General features: G+C 61.3%; 1 protein-coding gene across 1 annotated transcript in view; it reads right to left on the bottom strand.

Annotated features, from left to right (window-relative positions):
- Positions 1 to 15,399, bottom strand: part of ADCY4 (adenylate cyclase 4) — a 41,351-nt gene extending 25,952 nt beyond the window's left edge. Inside the window, exons 1-11 of the mRNA XM_054045790.1 lie at positions 15,197 to 15,399; positions 13,482 to 13,679; positions 10,172 to 10,333; positions 9,609 to 9,758; positions 8,139 to 8,281; positions 7,839 to 7,950; positions 6,058 to 6,185; positions 5,763 to 5,921; positions 5,054 to 5,186; positions 4,638 to 4,817; positions 4,199 to 4,242 (exon numbers count right to left, since the gene is read on the bottom strand). Of these exons, the coding sequence (XP_053901765.1) occupies positions 4,199 to 4,242; positions 4,638 to 4,817; positions 5,054 to 5,186; positions 5,763 to 5,921; positions 6,058 to 6,185; positions 7,839 to 7,950; positions 8,139 to 8,281; positions 9,609 to 9,758; positions 10,172 to 10,333; positions 13,482 to 13,679; positions 15,197 to 15,352 (1,565 nt within the window). The 5' untranslated portion in view covers positions 15,353 to 15,399. The remainder of the gene's footprint in view (positions 1 to 4,198; positions 4,243 to 4,637; positions 4,818 to 5,053; positions 5,187 to 5,762; positions 5,922 to 6,057; positions 6,186 to 7,838; positions 7,951 to 8,138; positions 8,282 to 9,608; positions 9,759 to 10,171; positions 10,334 to 13,481; positions 13,680 to 15,196) is intronic.
- Positions 15,400 to 17,364: the final 1,965 nt, after the last annotated feature.

The following is a 17,364-nucleotide window of genomic DNA, read 5'->3' as shown; positions in this document are numbered from 1 at the left end:
AGCTACCCCCCACTCACCCACACAGCCCCTAACTACCCTTTCCCTGCATCCTGAGCTACCCCTCGCCCACCCACACAGCCCCCACCCACACAGCCCCTAACTACCCCGTCCCTGCACCCTGAGCTACCCTCCCCCACCCACACAGCCCCTAACTACCCCTTCCCTGCACCCTGAGCTACCCCTCCCCCACCCACACAGCCCCTAACTACCCCCTCCCTGCACCCTGAGCTACGCCCCCACCCACACAGCCCCCACCCACACAGCTCCTAATTACCCCTTCCCTGCACCCTGAGCTACCCCCCCACCCACACAGCTCCAAACTACCCCCTCCCTACACCCTGAGCTACCCCCCACCCACACAGCCCCTAACTACCCCCTCCCTACACCCTGAGCTACCCCCCCACCCACACAGTTCCTAACTACCCCCTCCCTACACCCTGAGCTACCCCCCCACCCACACAGCTCCTAACTACCCCCTCCCTACACCCTGAGCTACCCCCCGCCCACACAGCTCCTAACTACCCCTTCCCTACACCCTGGGCTACCCCCCCACCCACACAGCTCCTAACTACCCCCTCCCTACACCCTGAGTTACCCCCCCACCCACACAGCCCCTAACTACCCATTCCCTGCACCCTGAGCTACCCCCCCACCCACACAGCCCCTAACTACCCCCTCACTGCACCCTGAGCTACCCCCCCACCCACACAGCCCCTAACTACCCCCTCCCTACACCCTGAGCTACCCCCCCACCCACACAGCCCCTAACTACCCCCTCCCTGCACCCTGAGCTACCCCCACCCACACAGCCCCTAACTACCCCCTCCCTGCACCCTGAGATACCCTCCCCCACCCACACAGCCCCTAAGTACCCCCTCCCTGCACCCTGAGCTACCCCCCCACCCACACAGCCCCTAACTACCCCCTCCCTGCACCCTGAGCTACCCCCCCACCCACACAGCTCCTAGCTACCCCCTCCCTACACCCTGAGCTACCCCCCCACCCACACAGCCCCTAAGTACCCCCTCCCTGCACCCTGAGCTACCCCCCCACCCACACAGCCCCTAACTACCCCCTCCCTGCACCCTGAGCTACCCTCCCCCCCACACAGCCCCTAACTACCCCCTCCCTACACCCTGAGCTACCCCCCCACCCACACAGCTGTGTGGGTGTGGGGGGTAGCTCAGGGGGGGAGGGATAGCTCAGGGGGGGAGGGATAGCTCAGTGGTTTGAGCATTGGCCTGCTAAACCCAGGGTTGTGAGTTCAATCCTTGAGGGGGCCACTTACGGATCTGGGGCAAAATCAGTACTTGGTCCTGCTAGTGAAGGCAGGGGACTGGACTCGATGACCTTTCAAGGTCCCTTCCAGTTCTAGGAGATGGGATATCTCCATTATATAAATATAAATACCCCGTCCCTGCACCCTGAGCTACCCTCCCCCACCCACACAGCCCCTAACTACCCCCTCCCTACACCCTGAGCAACCCTCCCCCACCCACACAGCCCCCACCCACACAGCTCCTAATTACCCCTTCCCTGCACCCTGAGCTACCCCCCCACCCACACAGCTCCTAACTACCCCCTCCCTACACCCTGAGCTACCCCCCACCCACACAGCCCCTAACTACCCCCTCCCTACACCCTGAGCTACGCCCCCCACACAGCCCCTAACTACCCCCTCCCTACACCCTGAGCTACCCCCCCACCCACACAGCCCAAAACTACCCCCTCCCTACACCCTGAGCTACCCCCCCACCCACACAGCTCCTAACTACCCCCTCCCTACACCCTGAGCTACCCCCCCACCCACACAGCTCCTAACTACCCCCTCCCTACACCCTGAGCTACCCACCCACCCACACAGTCCCTAACTACCCCTTCCCTGCACCCTGAGCTACCCCTCCCCCACCCACACAGCCCCTAACTACCCCCTCCCTGCACCCTGAGCAACCCTCCCCCACCCACACAGCCCCTAACTACCCCCTCCCTGCACCCTGAGCTACCCTCCCCCACCCACACAGCCCCTAACTACCCCCTCCCTGCACCCTGAGCTACCCTCCCACCCACACAGCTCCTAACTACCCCCTCCCTACACCCTGAGCTACCCCCCCACCCACACAGCCCCTAACTACCCCTTCCCTGCACCCTGAGCTACCCTCCCCCACCCACACAGCCCCTAACTACCCCCTCCCTACACCCTGAGCTACCCCCCACCCACCCACACAGCCCCTAACTTCCCCTTCCCTGCACCCTGAGCTACCCCCCCACCCACACAGCCCCTAACTACTCCCTCCCTACACCCTGAGCTACCCCCCCACCCACACAGCCCCTAACTACTCCCTCCCTACACCCTGAGCTACCCCCCCACCCACACAGCCCCTAACTACCCCCTCCCTACACCCTGAGCTACCCCCCACCCACACAGCTCCTAACTACCCCCTCCCTACACCCTGAGCTACCCCCCCACCCACACAGCCCCTAACTACCCCCTCCCTACACCCTGAGCTACCCCCCCACCCACACAGCCCCTAACTACCCCCTCTCTACACCCTGAGCTACCCCCCCACCCACACAGCCCCTAACTACCCCCTCCCTACACCCTGAGCCACCCCCCCACCCACACAGCTCCTAACTACCCCTTCCCTGCACCCTGAGCTACCCCCCCCACCCACACAGCCCCTAACTACCCCCTCCCTGCACCCTGAGCTACCCCCCCACCCACACAGCCCCTAACTACCCCCTCCCTGCACCCTGAGCTACCCCCCCACCCACACAGCCCCTAACTACCCCTTCCCTGCACCCTGAGCTACCCCCCCCACCCACACAGCCCCTAACTACCCCCTCCCTGCACCCTGAGCTACCCCCCCACCCACACAGCCCCTAACTACCCCCTCCCTGCACCCTGAGCTACCCCCCCACCCACACAGCCCCTAACTACCCCCTCCCTACACCCTGAGCTACCCCCCCACCCACACAGCTCCTAACTACCCCCTCCCTGCACCCTGAGCTACCCCCCCACCCACACAGCCCCTAAGTACCCCCTCCCTGCACCCTGAGCTACCCCCCCACCCACACAGCCCCTAACTACCCCCTCCCTACACCCTGAGCTACCCCCCCACCCACACAGCCCCTAAGTACCCCCTCCCTGCACCCTGAGCTACCCCCCGACCCACACACCCCCTAACTTCCCCCTCCCTGCACCCTGAGGTACCCCCCAACCCACACAGCCCCTAACTACCCCCTCCCTACACCCTGAGCTACCCCCCGACCCACACACCCCCTAACTTCCCCCTCCCTGCACCCTGAGGTACCCCCCAACCCACACAGCCCCTAACTACCCCCTCCCTACACCCTGAGCTATTTTCAAACTTTTTGAGCTGAGCCCCCCACCTTTCAGTTATAATTTTTGGTTGCATCCCCACCCCACCCCACCCCAGACAGGCTGGGTGGCCTGCTGAGGTGAGTCGGGGGGGTGGAGGTGGCGCTCCCTTCCCAGACCCCGCCAGGTGGAGCTGATTTGAGCCCCGCTGGTCCCTACCCCCCCCCCGCCCAAACAGAAGTCAAACTACACCTATGCCCGAGCCGCCCCACCCCAGAGTCCCCCCTTCCCCACTGGGCCCTGGAGTTTTTAGAACATGTGGGGGGCTCAGAACATTGAGAACCGCTGTTATAGGGGACAGTGACCCCAGGAGGCAGTAGTGGGGGCGCCCCAATACGACCATAGGGGACCAGTGCCAGGGAACCCCCAAATGCAGCCCACTACTCCAAAATCACCTCCCACACTGACCCCCTAAAAATCCCCACTGTGCCCCCAGCCTCAACCCCTTAATATCTCCCCCACATTGCTGCAATTTGCCAGCTTCCCCCAGCCTGACCCCCCAAAAATCACCCCACACTGACCCCCAATTCCTCATTTCCCCACAGCCTGATCCCCAAAGTGACCCCCCAACTGACCCTCCAAACCCCACTGAACCCGACACCCTCAACCCCCCCCCCCCAGCCACTCCCATTTCTATCCCTTGGAATCAAGACCCCCAAATCCACCAAGGCGGGGGAAGAAGAATGAGCATCACAATTTGGGCTGATTCACAGGGGGAGGGGTCTACGGGCCAAGCAAGGATCTCATCCCTCATTGCCTCCCCCAAAGATATTCATGCCCCCCTGACATTGTAAGGGACAGGGAGGGGATACACCTCACCGCTCCATGGTCTTTGACTGGTTCAGGGACCCCAGAGAGCTATCCTGTGGAGAGAAAAGGGAAGGGGGGGGTCTGATTTATGGGGTGTTGTGCTGCCCCAATTGGGGGACTCAGGGAAAGACAGCTCCCACTTGTGGGTGGCTGCGCTACCCCTTTAAAGCACGGCATGTGTCAGTCTGTGCTGCTGCCCCCTAGTGATGTGTGAAGGAACTGAGAACTGGGGCTCGGTTGATTAAATAGTGTGGGGGGAGGCTCAGCAGGGGGCGCCGTGCTGCGGGGAGTGGCACCAAGGGGCTCGCTGGGGGGTGCCGTGCCGCAGAGAGTAGGGCTGGGGTTTGGGGGGGGCTCGGCACGGGGGCGCCGTGCTGCGGGGAGTAGGGCTGGGGTCTGGAAGGGGCTCGGCAGGGCCATGTCAAACGTCTCCCCCTGCTGGACACACCGAATGGTTGTTCCTGGTGAATCCTGGCTGATCAGCTGGGATGGTATCGAGGTGCTTGAGGTTGGCAAAGGGCTTGGCGGCCCCCCAGGATTCCAGGTAGCGGGTCATACGGACCGACGCCCTCATCTTCGGGCCCTCCCCGGGCACCGGGGACAGGGTATTGCAGCTTTCCGCTCTCGCCTGGTGCCATGGAGAACAGCAGAACAGCCAGAGAGAGAGAGACACTCACCCCCTATCCCATTCCCTGCCCCCCTGAGCCAGTCTGTCCCCATCCTAGGGGCTGGATGGGAACCAGCGCCCCCTAGAGGAGAAAGGCCCCATCCCATTTCCTACCCCCCACCCCCACCATTAACCCTTTGTGCGCTGAATCTTTGCATCAACACCAGTTAAGTGTCCTGTTGGCACCATAAACTCACCCAGGGGTCAATGACCAGGAACGTCTTTACTTTGTTCTCCTTCAGGAAGGGGTCACGCTGCCAGCGACAGGTTTCCTCCACAGCATAGACCCCTCCCAAGTGAGACAGGGTGGCCTCTGTTATATGCACCCTCCTGTGGAAAAGAGGGTATGCAATTCCTCTGTGCACCAGTAGAGGGCAGCCCGCCACACAAATGTTCAATTCCTCTATGCACCAGTAGGGGGCAGCCCTCCACACACACATATGCAGGCTGTGATGTTCCAAGCTGATGCCCCGTTTCTCCTGGAGAGGCTTTGAAAATTCCAGGCATAATTCCTTCCTTTCCCTGCAGGGGGCAGCACTCCCCTCAGAGACACCAGATAGTCCTTCCATCATCAGAGAGGGCAGCAGCACAAAGGCATATAATTCCTCCACATGCCACTTGGGGGCAGTGCCACATGGATATGCAGTTCCTCCATGAACCATTAGGTGTCAGCACAACATAACACAACACACTACATGGATTTTCTCCGTTCCTCATAAGGAGGCAGCACAACACAACATACACAGATATGCAGTTCCTCCATTCACCATCAGGGGATTAAACACACACACAAATACTCGCACATACTATATGGAGTACCTCCATGCACCATCCGGTGGTGGCCCAACACACACAAACACCCATGAATCATGCACCATTGGGGGCACCCCCACGCCCTTCTCTCACCCTGGCACTCCTCCAGCCTCCATGTGGTTAGCCAGCGTCACATCATGGGACCAGACATCGTACTGCCACTTCTGGAGCCCTATGACCCCGCACAGCACGTTCCCCGAGTGCACCCCGACCCGCATGTTGATGTCCACACCGGTGGCATCCCGTAGCTTCCTGGGGGAGGATAAGAGGTGGGGGACGCAGCCCATTAGAGCAGGCTCTGAAGCCCGTCATGGCAACCCAAGGCTGGGCCACCTGCATCAAGTACTCCCAGAGGTGTGGGTCTCTCTTGGCAGCCATCCGCACTCACTTGATAGCCCGGCACATGTCCAGTCCCATCTTGACACAGTTGCGTGCGTGGTTGGGGAGTGAGACTGGCAGGCCCGAGACGCAGTAGTAGCAGTCACCCAAGATCTTGATGCGCATGCACTCATTGTCCTAGAGAGAGAGAGGGAAGAGAGGGTCCATCCTTCGTGACAAGGCCATTCTGGTCCTCTCCTCCCATATTCAGAGTTCAAGGCGAGAAGCGACCATAGGATAACCCAGTCTGACCTCCTGTATACCCAGGGATCTTCACTCAGTTCCCCCTGTAGTGACCCAGTCACTTGGGTTTGGCCAAAACAGAGTGACCTCCAGCCTGGATCTGAAGCCTTTAAGAGATGGGGAAGCCCCTCACCACCTCCCTTGGGAGTTTGTTCCATTGGTTAATCACCTCCACTCTTAGAAATTCAGACCTTATTTCCAATTTGAATTTCTCCATCTTTAACTTCCAGCCATGGGTTCTTGTTCCTTCTCTGGTAGATGAAACAGGGTTTTAGTGCCCAGCATTTTCTCCCCAGGGAGGTCCTTGCACATCTCTCAGTCTTCTTGTTGACAAGCTCAACAGAACGAGCTCTTTAAGTCTCAGGCATTTTCTCCAGCCCCCAATTTATTTTTGTGGCTCTTCTCTATCCGTGCTCCAAGCTCCCAATGTTCTTTGTAAGAGGTGGCACCAGAACTGGATGCGGTGTCCCAGTGGCGCTCTCCCCAGTGAGGTAAAAATCACCTCCATTCCCCCGCTCACCGCTCTGCTGATCTACGTCCAAGGATCATGTTCGCCTGTTTTGCCCCAACATTGCACTGGGAGCTTGTGTTGAGTTGCTGGTCTGCTCAGTCAGCGCTCATGAGAGAGAGAGATAAACACCAGGTGAGGGAGAGGTGTTATTGACATTCAGGACCAAAGCTGGCATGAGAACAAATGGATCTAAACTGTCCATCAACAAGGTTAGGCTTGAAATTAGATGAAGGTTTCTCACCATCAGAGGAGTGAAATTCTGGAACAGCCTCCCAAGGGGAGAAGTGGGGGTGAAAAAAACCTAACTGGCTTCAAGATTGAGCTGGATACGTTTCTGGAGGGGATGGTGTCACGGACTCACAGATGGTCTGATGAGGTTGCGTCCGATGGCATACGGCCTCATCCATGTCAGCTACTGGCAATATCGCCAATGTCTGGAGATGGGGAGGGCTCTGAGCCACTACAGAGATGTGCAGGAGGTCAGACTAGATGATCACAATGGTCCCTTCAGGTCTATGAGTCTATGACAGAGATATGAAATCCCTCCCTCCTGCGACCTCTGGCCGATCCTTGGAGATCTGGGCTTCGGGCAGGGGAGAGGGGGTTCCCTGGAAGCCCCCAGGAGAAAGTAGGAGGTCTTTGGGCTAGAGGGGGCATGGGATCCCTAAGGGGTCTCAGTCTGAGACAGTGGGTCTCTGGAAGGCAGGGGTCCTCATCTCCCCCTGGGGGGAGAGAGCGGAGGGGTTCCCATGGGGGTACAAGGGCACCCTGTGGAATGAAAGGGGGTAGGGATGGCACAGAAGGGGGCTGACCTCTGGGACGGTGTAGAGGTGGATCCCTGTGGAGTTTGGGGGGTGTCTCTGGAGGTACTGGGGGTGGGGGTCCCACAGGATGCAGGAGGGGGTCCCCAGTGGGGTGGAGATGTCCCAGGGAGGTGCTGGGGGCAGGGGCCTCCTGATGAGTGGTGCAGAGATGTAAGGAGCTTCTGGGAGGCTGGAGGGGGGGTTTGTGGGGGGCAGGGGAGATCCGGTTCTTACCTTGGCAATCTGGTCAAACTTGCCGAAAAGCTCGTTGAGCATCAGGACCAGCTCTTTCGGGGAGCACTCGCTGGCCAGTCTTGTGAACCCCACGATGTCGGCGTACAGGATGCTGTGGGGGAGGGTTAGGAAGGGGGGAGACAGCATCAGGGGTGAGAGTCGGGGAGACACCCCCTAACCCTGCTCCACCGCCCTGGCAGCCCTCAGCAAATAGGATGCTTATAAAAGGGGACCATGGGTTCACAACACTCACCCCCCTACCCCCCCTCATGGCGTGGGGTGGAGATGGGGGTTCGGTACCTGACGTTCTTGTGGTGCTTGACGTAGAGGTTGTGGAAATTGTTTGGACTTTCCTGATGACCCCCATCCCGCAGCCGCTCGATGATCTCGGCCTTCATCTCCATGGCGATGTACGCGGGCAGGATGGAGAGAAGGAGGTGCTCCTGGGGGGGGGGGTGTAGAGAGTGAGTGAGAGGCATCAGGGGTGGGTGGGGATGGACGGATGGATGGACGGATGGATGGATGGATGGGTGTTTAGGGGATGGATGGATGGATGTTTATGGGGATGGATGGACAGATGGGTGTTTATGGGGATGGGGTTGGATGGATAGATAGGTGTGTATACGGATGGATGGATGGATGGATGAAAGGGAAAGAAAGGTATGGATGGGTGGATGAATGGGCATGGGAATGGGAAGGGATGGATGGGAGCGTGGGTGAGGATATGGGGAGGAACGGCGGGAGGGATGTGTATGGGCTGGACAAGGGAGGGAGGGCTATGTATGGAGATTAGATAGACAGATGTGAATGGGTATGGATGGACAGAAGGAAAGCTATGGGTGGGTGGGTCCATGGATGGGGGTGGGGAGGAAGGGCAGTATATGGACGCTGGAAGTATGGATGCACAGATCTGACTCTGAGAAGGATTTAGGGGTTGTGGTGGATAGTCAAAAGAGCTAATGCGATCCTGGAATGCATAAACAGGGGAATCTCGAGTAGGAGTAGAGAGGTTATTTTACCTCGGGATTTGGCCCTGGTGCAACCATTACTGGGATCCTGTGTCCAGTTCTGATGCCCACCATTCAAGAAGGACGGTGGTAAGTCAGAGAGGCCTCAGAGAAGAGCCACAAGAATGGTTCAAAGGTTGGAAAACCTGCCGTTGAGTGATAGACTCAAGGAGCTCAATCTATTGAGTTTAACGAAGAGAAGGTTCAGGGGTGACACGGTTAGAGTCTATCAGTACCTACATGGGGAACAGACTCTTAATAACGGGCTCTTCAGACTAGCAGACAAAGGTCTAACATGATCCAATGTCTGGATGTTGAAGCTAGATACATTCAGACTAGAAATAAGGCATAGATTTTAGAAGGTAAGAGTAATTAACCACTGGAACAACTGACCAAGGGGCAAGGGGGACTTCCATCAGTGACTATTTTTAGATCGAGATGGGATGTTTTTTCTATATGATCTGCTCTAGGAATTATTTTGGGGCAGGTCTCTGGCCTGTGTTGAACAGAAGTTCAAACAAGATGGTCACAATGGTCCCTTCTGGCCTTGCAAGGTCTGAATCTACGAATCTGGAGATGGGATGGATGAAGAAGGGGAGAGATGGAAGGGCTGTGTCTGGCATATTGGTGGATGGATGGATGGATGGATGGATGGATGGATGGATGGATGGAGGGATTATGTGGAAATCAGATGGATGGAAGGACAGAGTGGGTATGCGAAGGTGAGACAAAGGGACAAATATCCAGGTGTCCCGCTCCTCACCTGGTGCCGTTTCTCAGACTCCAGCTTGACTCGGGACTGGATGAGTTTGAAGGTCTCCTGGAAGGTCTCCTGCAAAGCCACCTCCATCAGGTGCTTGTGATAGGCTCCCACCAGGTTGCCACAGATGAAGATCACCGTGTTGGCCAGCAGCTGTGGGGGGCGGGGGGTAGAGAGGAGGATGAGATAGGGCTCTGAGGGGGGCATGAAAAGGGAGATGGCATTGGGGAATCTATGGGGCAACTGGGGGTGGATGAATGGGAGAGGCAATGGATGAGGGGATGAGGGTGGGGGGGCAGCCTCTACAGGACAATTGGGGGGGATAGGGGATTGGACACAGCTAGGGAAAGGGGTCATTATGGGGAGCTAGAAGGAGGGGGTCGGGAGGCAAGCGGGTTTCTGGGAAATGAAGGACATCAATAGGACACGGGCTGGGTAGGAACAGGGCTAAGGGTCAGCAGGGGGCAGTGAAGAATCAAGGCAAGGGGGCAGCAGGGCAGAGAGGGAAGGTGTTGCTGTGGGGGAACAAAGGGTCCCAGGGGGGCAGCAGGGAGGGAGGGTCTCACCTGCACAGCCAGCTCAGCCCGTGACCCCCTCCCGGCTGACAGGTAGACGCCCAAAACAATGATGTGGGAGAGGGAGGAGGCAAGGCCAGCGACCACGGCATCCCGCATGCACACGGGCAGCATGGTGTACACGGTAAAGATGATGAAGAGGAAGAATGAGACCTAGAAGGGGAGTCAGGCCAGGCAGGTCTCAGCACGGAGCATTATTTCCATATAACAGCCCCTTCCCCACCCTCTGCTGCCCCTAGTGCCCATTATACAGTATAGCCGCCCCTTCCCCACCCCCACCCTCTGCTGCCCCTAGTGCCCATTATACAGTATAGCCGCCCCTTCCCCACCCCCACCCTCTGCTGCCCCCTAGTGCCCATTATACAGTACAGCCGCCCCTTCCCCACCCCCACCCTCTGCTGCCCCTAGTGCCCATTATACAGTACAGCCGCCCCTTCCCCACCCCCACCCTCTGCTGCCCCTAGTGCCCATTATACAGTATAGCCGCCCCTTCCCCACCCCCAACCTCTGCTGCCCCTAGTGCCCATTATACAGTATAGCCGCCCCTTCCCCACCCCCAACCTCTGCTGCCCCTAGTGCCCATTATACAGTATAGCCGCCCCTTCCCCACCCCCAACCTCTGCTGCCCCTAGTGCCCATTATACAGTATAGCCGCCCCTTCCCCGCCCCCACCCTCTGCTGCCCCCTAGTGCCCATCATACAGTACAGCCGCCCCTCCCCCGCCCCCACCCTCTGCTGCCCCTAGTGCCCATTATACAGTATAGCCGCCCCTTCCCCACCCCCACCCTCTGCTGCCCCTAGTGCCCATTATACAGTATAGCCGCCCCTTCCCCACCCCCACCCTCTGCTGCCCCTAGTGCCCATTATACAGTATAGCCGCCCCTTCCCCACCCCCACCCTCTGCTGCCCCTAGTGCCCATTATACAGTATAGCCGCCCCTTCCCCACCCCCACCCTCTGCTGCCCCTAGTGCCCATTATACAGTACAGCCGCCCCTTCCCACCCCCACCCTCTGCTGCCCCTAGTGCCCATTATACAGTACAGCCGCCCCTTCCCCACCCCCACCCTCTGCTGCCCCTAGTGCCCATTATACAGTATAGCCGCCCCTTCCCCACCCCTCACCCTCTGCTGCCCCTAGTGCCCATTATACAGTACAGCCGCCCCTTCCCCACCCCTCACCCTCTGCTGCCCCTAGTGCCCATTATACAGTACAGCCGCCCCTTCCCCACCCCACCCTCTGCTGCCCCTAGTGCCCATTATACAGTACAGCCGCCCCTTCCCCACCCCCACCCTCTGCTGCCCCTAGTGCCCATTATACAGTATAGCCGCCCCTTTCCCACCCCCACCCTCTGCTGCCCCTAGTACCCATTATACAGTACAGCCGCCCCTTCCCCACCCCCACCCTCTGCTGCCCCTAGTGCCCATTATACAGTATAGCCGCCCCTTCCCCACCCCCACCCTCTGCTGCCCCTAGTGCCCATTATACAGTACAGCCGCCCCTTCCCCACCCCCACCCTCTGCTGCCCCTAGTGCCCATTATACAGTACAGCCGCCCCTTCCCCACCCCCACCCTCTGCTGCCCCTAGTGCCCATTATACAGTATAGCCGCCCCTTCCCCACCCCCACCCTCTGCTGCCCCTAGTGCCCATCATACAGTACAGCCGCCCCTTCCCCACCCCCACCCTCTGCTGCCCCTAGTGCCCATTATACAGTACAGCCGCCCCTTCCCCACCCCCACCCTCTGCTGCCCCTAGTGCCCATTATACAGTACAGCCGCCCCTTCCCCACCCCTCACCCTCTGCTGCCCCTAGTGCCCATTATACAGTACAGCCGCCCCTTCCCCACCCCACCCTCTGCTGCCCCTAGTGCCCATTATACAGTACAGCCGCCCCTTCCCCACCCCCACCCTCTGCTGCCCCTAGTGCCCATTATACAGTATAGCCGCCCCTTCCCCACCCCCACCCTCTGCTGCCCCTAGTGCCCATTATACAGTACAGCCGCCCCTTCCCCACCCCCACCCTCTGCTGCCCCTAGTGCCCATTATACAGTATAGCCGCCCCTTCCCCACCCCCACCCTCTGCTGCCCCTAGTGCCCATTATACAGTACAGCCGCCCCTTCCCCACCCCCACCCTCTGCTGCCCCTAGTGCCCATTATACAGTACAGCCGCCCCTTCCCATCCCCACCCTCTGCTGCCCCTAGTGCCCATTATACAGTATAGCCGCCCCTTCCCCACCCCCACCCTCTGCTGCCCCTAGTGCCCATTATACAGTACAGCCGCCCCTTCCCCACCCCCACCCTCTGCTGCCCCTAGTGCCCATTATACAGTATAGCCGCCCCTTCCCCACCCCCACCCTCTGCTGCCCCTAGTGCCCATTATACAGTACAGCCGCCCCTTCCCCACCCCCACCCTCTGCTGCCCCTAGTGCCCATTATACAGTATAGCCGCCCCTTCCCATCCCCACCCTCTGTTGCCCCTAGTGCCCATTATACAGTACAGCCGCCCCTTCCCCACCCCTCACCCTCTGCTGCCCCTAGTGCCCATTATACAGTACAGCCGCCCCTTCCCATCCCCACCCTCTGCTGCCCCTAGTGCCCATTATACAGTACAGCCGCCCCTTCCCCGCCTCCACACTCTGCTGCCCCCTAGTGCCCATTATACAGTATAGCCGCCCCTTCCCCGCCCCCACCCTCTGCTGCCCCTAGTGCCCATTATACAGTACAGCCGCCCCTTCCCCACCCCCATCCTCTGCTGCCCCTAGTGCCCATTATACAGTACAGCCGCCCCTTCCCCACCCCCACCCTCTGCTGCCCCTAGTGCCCATTATACAGTATAGCCGCCCCTTCCCATCCCCACCCTCTGTTGCCCCTAGTGCCCATTATACAGTACAGCCGCCCCTTCCCCACCCCTCACCCTCTGCTGCCCCTAGTGCCCATTATACAGTACAGCCGCCCCTTCCCATCCCCACCCTCTGCTGCCCCTAGTGCCCATTATACAGTACAGCCGCCCCTTCCCCGCCTCCACACTCTGCTGCCCCCTAGTGCCCATTATACAGTATAGCCGCCCCTTCCCCGCCCCCACCCTCTGCTGCCCCTAGTGCCCATTATACAGTACAGCCGCCCCTTCCCCACCCCCATCCTCTGCTGCCCCTAGTGCCCATTATACAGTACAGCCGCCCCTTCCCCACCCCCACCCTCTGCTGCCCCTAGTGCCCATTATACAGTACAGCCGCCCCTTCCCCACCCCCACCCTCTGCTGCCCCCTAGTGCCCATTATACAGTACAGCCGCCACGAGGTCTCACCTGGTCCCAGGCACTGACCACTCCACTGGTGAATACAAAGATGTAGCCCATGGCTAGGAGACAAGCCCAGATGATGGCCGAGAAGACCCTTGTGCATTCCTGGAAGATGCTCTCGATGCAGACCAGGATGAGGATGAGGGAGAAAACAGCCAGGGCCACGAATAAGGTGATGAGGAAGCTGAGGTTGGAGGAGAATTCCTGGTGATCAAAAACATGGCGGAGTGAAATTCCAATCACCGCAACGCCCCTTTGAGGCACCGAGCCGCAGGGTGTGTAGCTGCAGTCTTTGGCCACTGGGTGGCAGTGTTGATCTCTTAACTCTTTGGGGAGCAGCTAAAGATCTCTGGGGGCTGGCCAGGTTTAACCACCCTGACCAGGTCATCTGGCTCCCTCTCCCCGAGTCCCCCTCATCCTCTGCCTCCCCCGGCCTCCACAAGCTCAGAGGATGGACTGGGGTGGGAGGTGTGGTTGGGGGTCAGTGGATGGAGGAGTGGGGCGGGAGGTGTGGTTGGGGGTCAGGGGATGGGGAGAAGAGGTGTGGAAGGGATGGGGATTGTGGAGGATGGCTCAGAGGTCTGGGGACAGCAGGGGGACGGGTCATGGGCTGGGACAGTGTTGGGATGGGTTGGGAGTTAGGGACAGCGGGGGGATGGGGAGGAGGAGTCTGGGGCCAAGGGACCACCAGGGCTTAGATTGGAGAAAGGGTTGGTGGGAGGGGGCTGAGTGGGGGAGCGGGGAGAACATGGTGGGGCAGTGGGGGAAAGAGGGTAGAGGGGAGGGAGTTGTGGGGAGGGGGCAGTGGGAATGAAAGCGGAGGGGGCAGGAGCAACATATCCCAGAGGGGCAGCAAAAGGGAGGGGGTCATGAATGGGGCCTGGTAGCTGTCATAAGACCCCTGGCAGTAGATTCCACTATGGGTCACTAGGGGGCAGTGCCCCATCCTTTCCCAGTGCCCCTCTTCCTGCTCCCTCCCCCACATGCCAGCCCCCCAGCACCCCCTGGGACCCTCCTCTCCCAGTGCCCTCCACACACACCAGCCCCCCAGCTCTCCAGCCCCTCCCCACATGCCAGCCCCCCAGCACCTCCCCGGGCCGCTCCTCTCTCAGTTCCCTCCATACACACCAGCCCCCCAGCTCTCCAGGCCCCTCCCCACACGCCAGCCCCCCAGCATCTCCCCGGGCCGCTCCTCTCTCAATGCCCTCCACACACACCAGCCCCCCAGCTCTCCAGCCCCTCCCCACATGCCAGCCCCCCAGCACCTCCCCGGGCCGCTCCTCTCTCAGTGCCCTCCACACACACCAGTCCCACAGCTCTCCAGCCCCTCCCCACATGCCAGCCCCCCAGCACCTCCCCGGGCCGCTCCTCTCCCAGTTCCCTCCACACACACCAGCCCCCCAGCTCTCCAGCCCCTCCCCACACGCCAGCCCCCCAGCACCTCCCCGGGCCACTCTTCTCCCAGTTCCCTCCACACACACCAGCCCCCCAGCTCTCCAGCCCCTCCCCACACGCCAGCCCCCCAGCACCTCCCCGGGCCACTCTTCTCCCAGTTCCCTCCATACACACCAGCCCCCCAGCTCTCCAGGCCCCTCCCCACACGCCAGCCCCCCAGCACCTCCCCGGGCCGCTCCTCTCCCAGTTCCCTCCACACACACCAGCCCCCCAGCTCTCCAGCCCCTCCCCACACGCCAGCCCCCAGCACCTCGCTGGGCACTCACCCTCCCGCCGGCCAGGTGGATGGTGAGCAGGGCCAGGCAGGTGCCCAGCACGATGAGCAGCAGCAGCAGCAGCAGCGGGTACAGCTGGCTCAGGCTGTAGTAGGTCTCGTAGAACAGATCTTCCCGCTGGGCCGGGGGGCGCCGGCGACAGCCCATCCTGTCCCGGGGAGACCCCCCTTCCCCAGCCCACGGGCACCCCCCGACCCCCCTCTGGGATACCCCACCCTCACCCCCCTTCACATCCCCCTAGGGATCACCCTTAACTGGCCCTTCCCTCCCTGTTGGGTTCCCCGACCCTCTTTCCCTCCCTCGGGGATCCCCTTTGGGGTCCCCCCTCTTCCCCCCTTCCCTGGCTCCCCTGCCTGTGTGTGAAAGGGTTAACTGGCTCCCCTCCCTCTATCCAGGGGGCCAATGTCACCCTTTAGGGACTACGCTCAGAAAGTCCTGAGGGCAAAGGGGGAGGGGCCCCTCCTAGAGAATTTTGGGGGTGCAGAAGGGGGGGTCTTCGGGAAATTAGGCGAGGGGGAGGGGTTCTTCGCCAGTCTGGGGAAGGAAAGGAAAATGTTAATGTCAAGCCTGACCCGCAGCCTAAACCCCACACATGCCAGCCTAGCCCTGGGCTCCCTCCCCTTCAGCCCTGCCAGTGCCCCTCACTCCCGACCCACAGCCCCCTGCTAGCCCAGCCTTGCCAGTGCCCCTCACTCCCGACCCACAGCCCCCTGCTAGCCCAGCCCTGCCAGTGTCCCTCACTCCCAACCCACAGCCCCCTGCTAGCCCAGCCCTGCCAGTGCCCCTCACTCCCGACCCACAGCCCCCTGCTAGTCCAGCCTTGCCAGTGCCCCTCACTCCCAACCCACAGCCCCCTGCTAGTCCAGCCCTGCCAGTGTCCCTCACTCCCAACCCACAGCCCCCTGCTAGCCCAGCCCTGCCAGTGCCCCTCACTCCCGACCCACAGCCCCCTGCCAGCCCAGCCCTGCCAGTGCCCCTCACTCCCAACCCACAGCCCCCTGCTAGTCCAGCCCTGCTGATGCCCCTCACTCCCAACCCGCAGCCCCCTGCTAGTCCAGCCCTGCCAATGCCCCTCATGCCCAACCCACAGCCCCCTGCTAGCCCAGCCTTGCCAGTGCCCCTCACTCCCGACCCGCAGCCCCCTGCTAGTCCAGCCCTGCCGATGCCCCTCACTCCCAACCCACAGCCCCCTGCCAGCCCAGCCCTGCCAGTGCCCCTCACTCCCGACCCGCAGCCCCCTGCTAGTCCAGCCCTGCCGATGCCCCTCACGCCCAACCCACAGCCCCCTGCTAGTCCAGCCCTGCCAATGCCCCTCACTCCCGACCCGCAGCCCCCTGCTAGTCCAGCCCTGCCAGTGCCCCTCACTCCCAACCTGCAGCCCCTGCTAGCCCAGCCCTGCCAGTGCCCCTCACTCCCGACCCGCAGCCCCCTGCTAGCCCAGCCCTGCCGATGCCCCTCACTCCCGACCCACAGCCCCCTGCTAGCCCAGCCCTGCCAGTGCCCCTCACTCCCAACCCACAGCCCCCTGCTAGTCCAGCCCTGCCAATGCCGCTCATGCCCAACCCACAGCCCCCTGCTAGCCCAGCCCTGCCAATGCCCCTCACGCCCAACCCACAGCCCCCTGCTAGTCCAGCCCTGCCAATGCCCCTCACTCCCGACCCGCAGCCCCCTGCTAGTCCAGCCCTGCCGATGCCCCTCACTCCCGACCTGCAGCCCCCTGCTAGTCCAGCCCTGCCGATGCCCCTCACTCCCAACCCACAGCCCCCTGCTAGCCCAGCCTTGCCAGTGCCCCTCACTCCCGACCCGCAGCCCCCTGCTAGCCCAGCCCTGCCGATGCCCCTCACTCCCAACCCGCAGCCCCCTGCTAGTCCAGCCCTGCCGATGCCCCTCACTCCCAACCCGCAGCCCCCTGCTAGTCCAGCCCTGCCGATGCCCCTCACTCCCAACCCACAGCCCCCTGCTAGCCCAGCCCTGCCAGTGCCCCTCACTCCCAACCCACAGCCCCCTGCTAGTCCAGCCCTGCCGGTGCCCCTCACTCCCAACCCACAGCCCCCTGCTAGTCCAGCCCTGCCGATGCCCCTCACTCCCAACCCGCAGCCCCCTGCTAGTCCAGCCCTGCCGATGCCCCTCACTCCCAACCCGCAGCCCCCTGCTAGCCC

Source organism: Malaclemys terrapin, chromosome 12 (assembly GCF_027887155.1).
Source record: "Malaclemys terrapin pileata isolate rMalTer1 chromosome 12, rMalTer1.hap1, whole genome shotgun sequence".
In the NCBI taxonomy this organism is placed as follows: Eukaryota; Metazoa; Chordata; order Testudines; family Emydidae; genus Malaclemys; species Malaclemys terrapin.
This window is presented reverse-complemented; position numbering and strand designations above follow the sequence as displayed.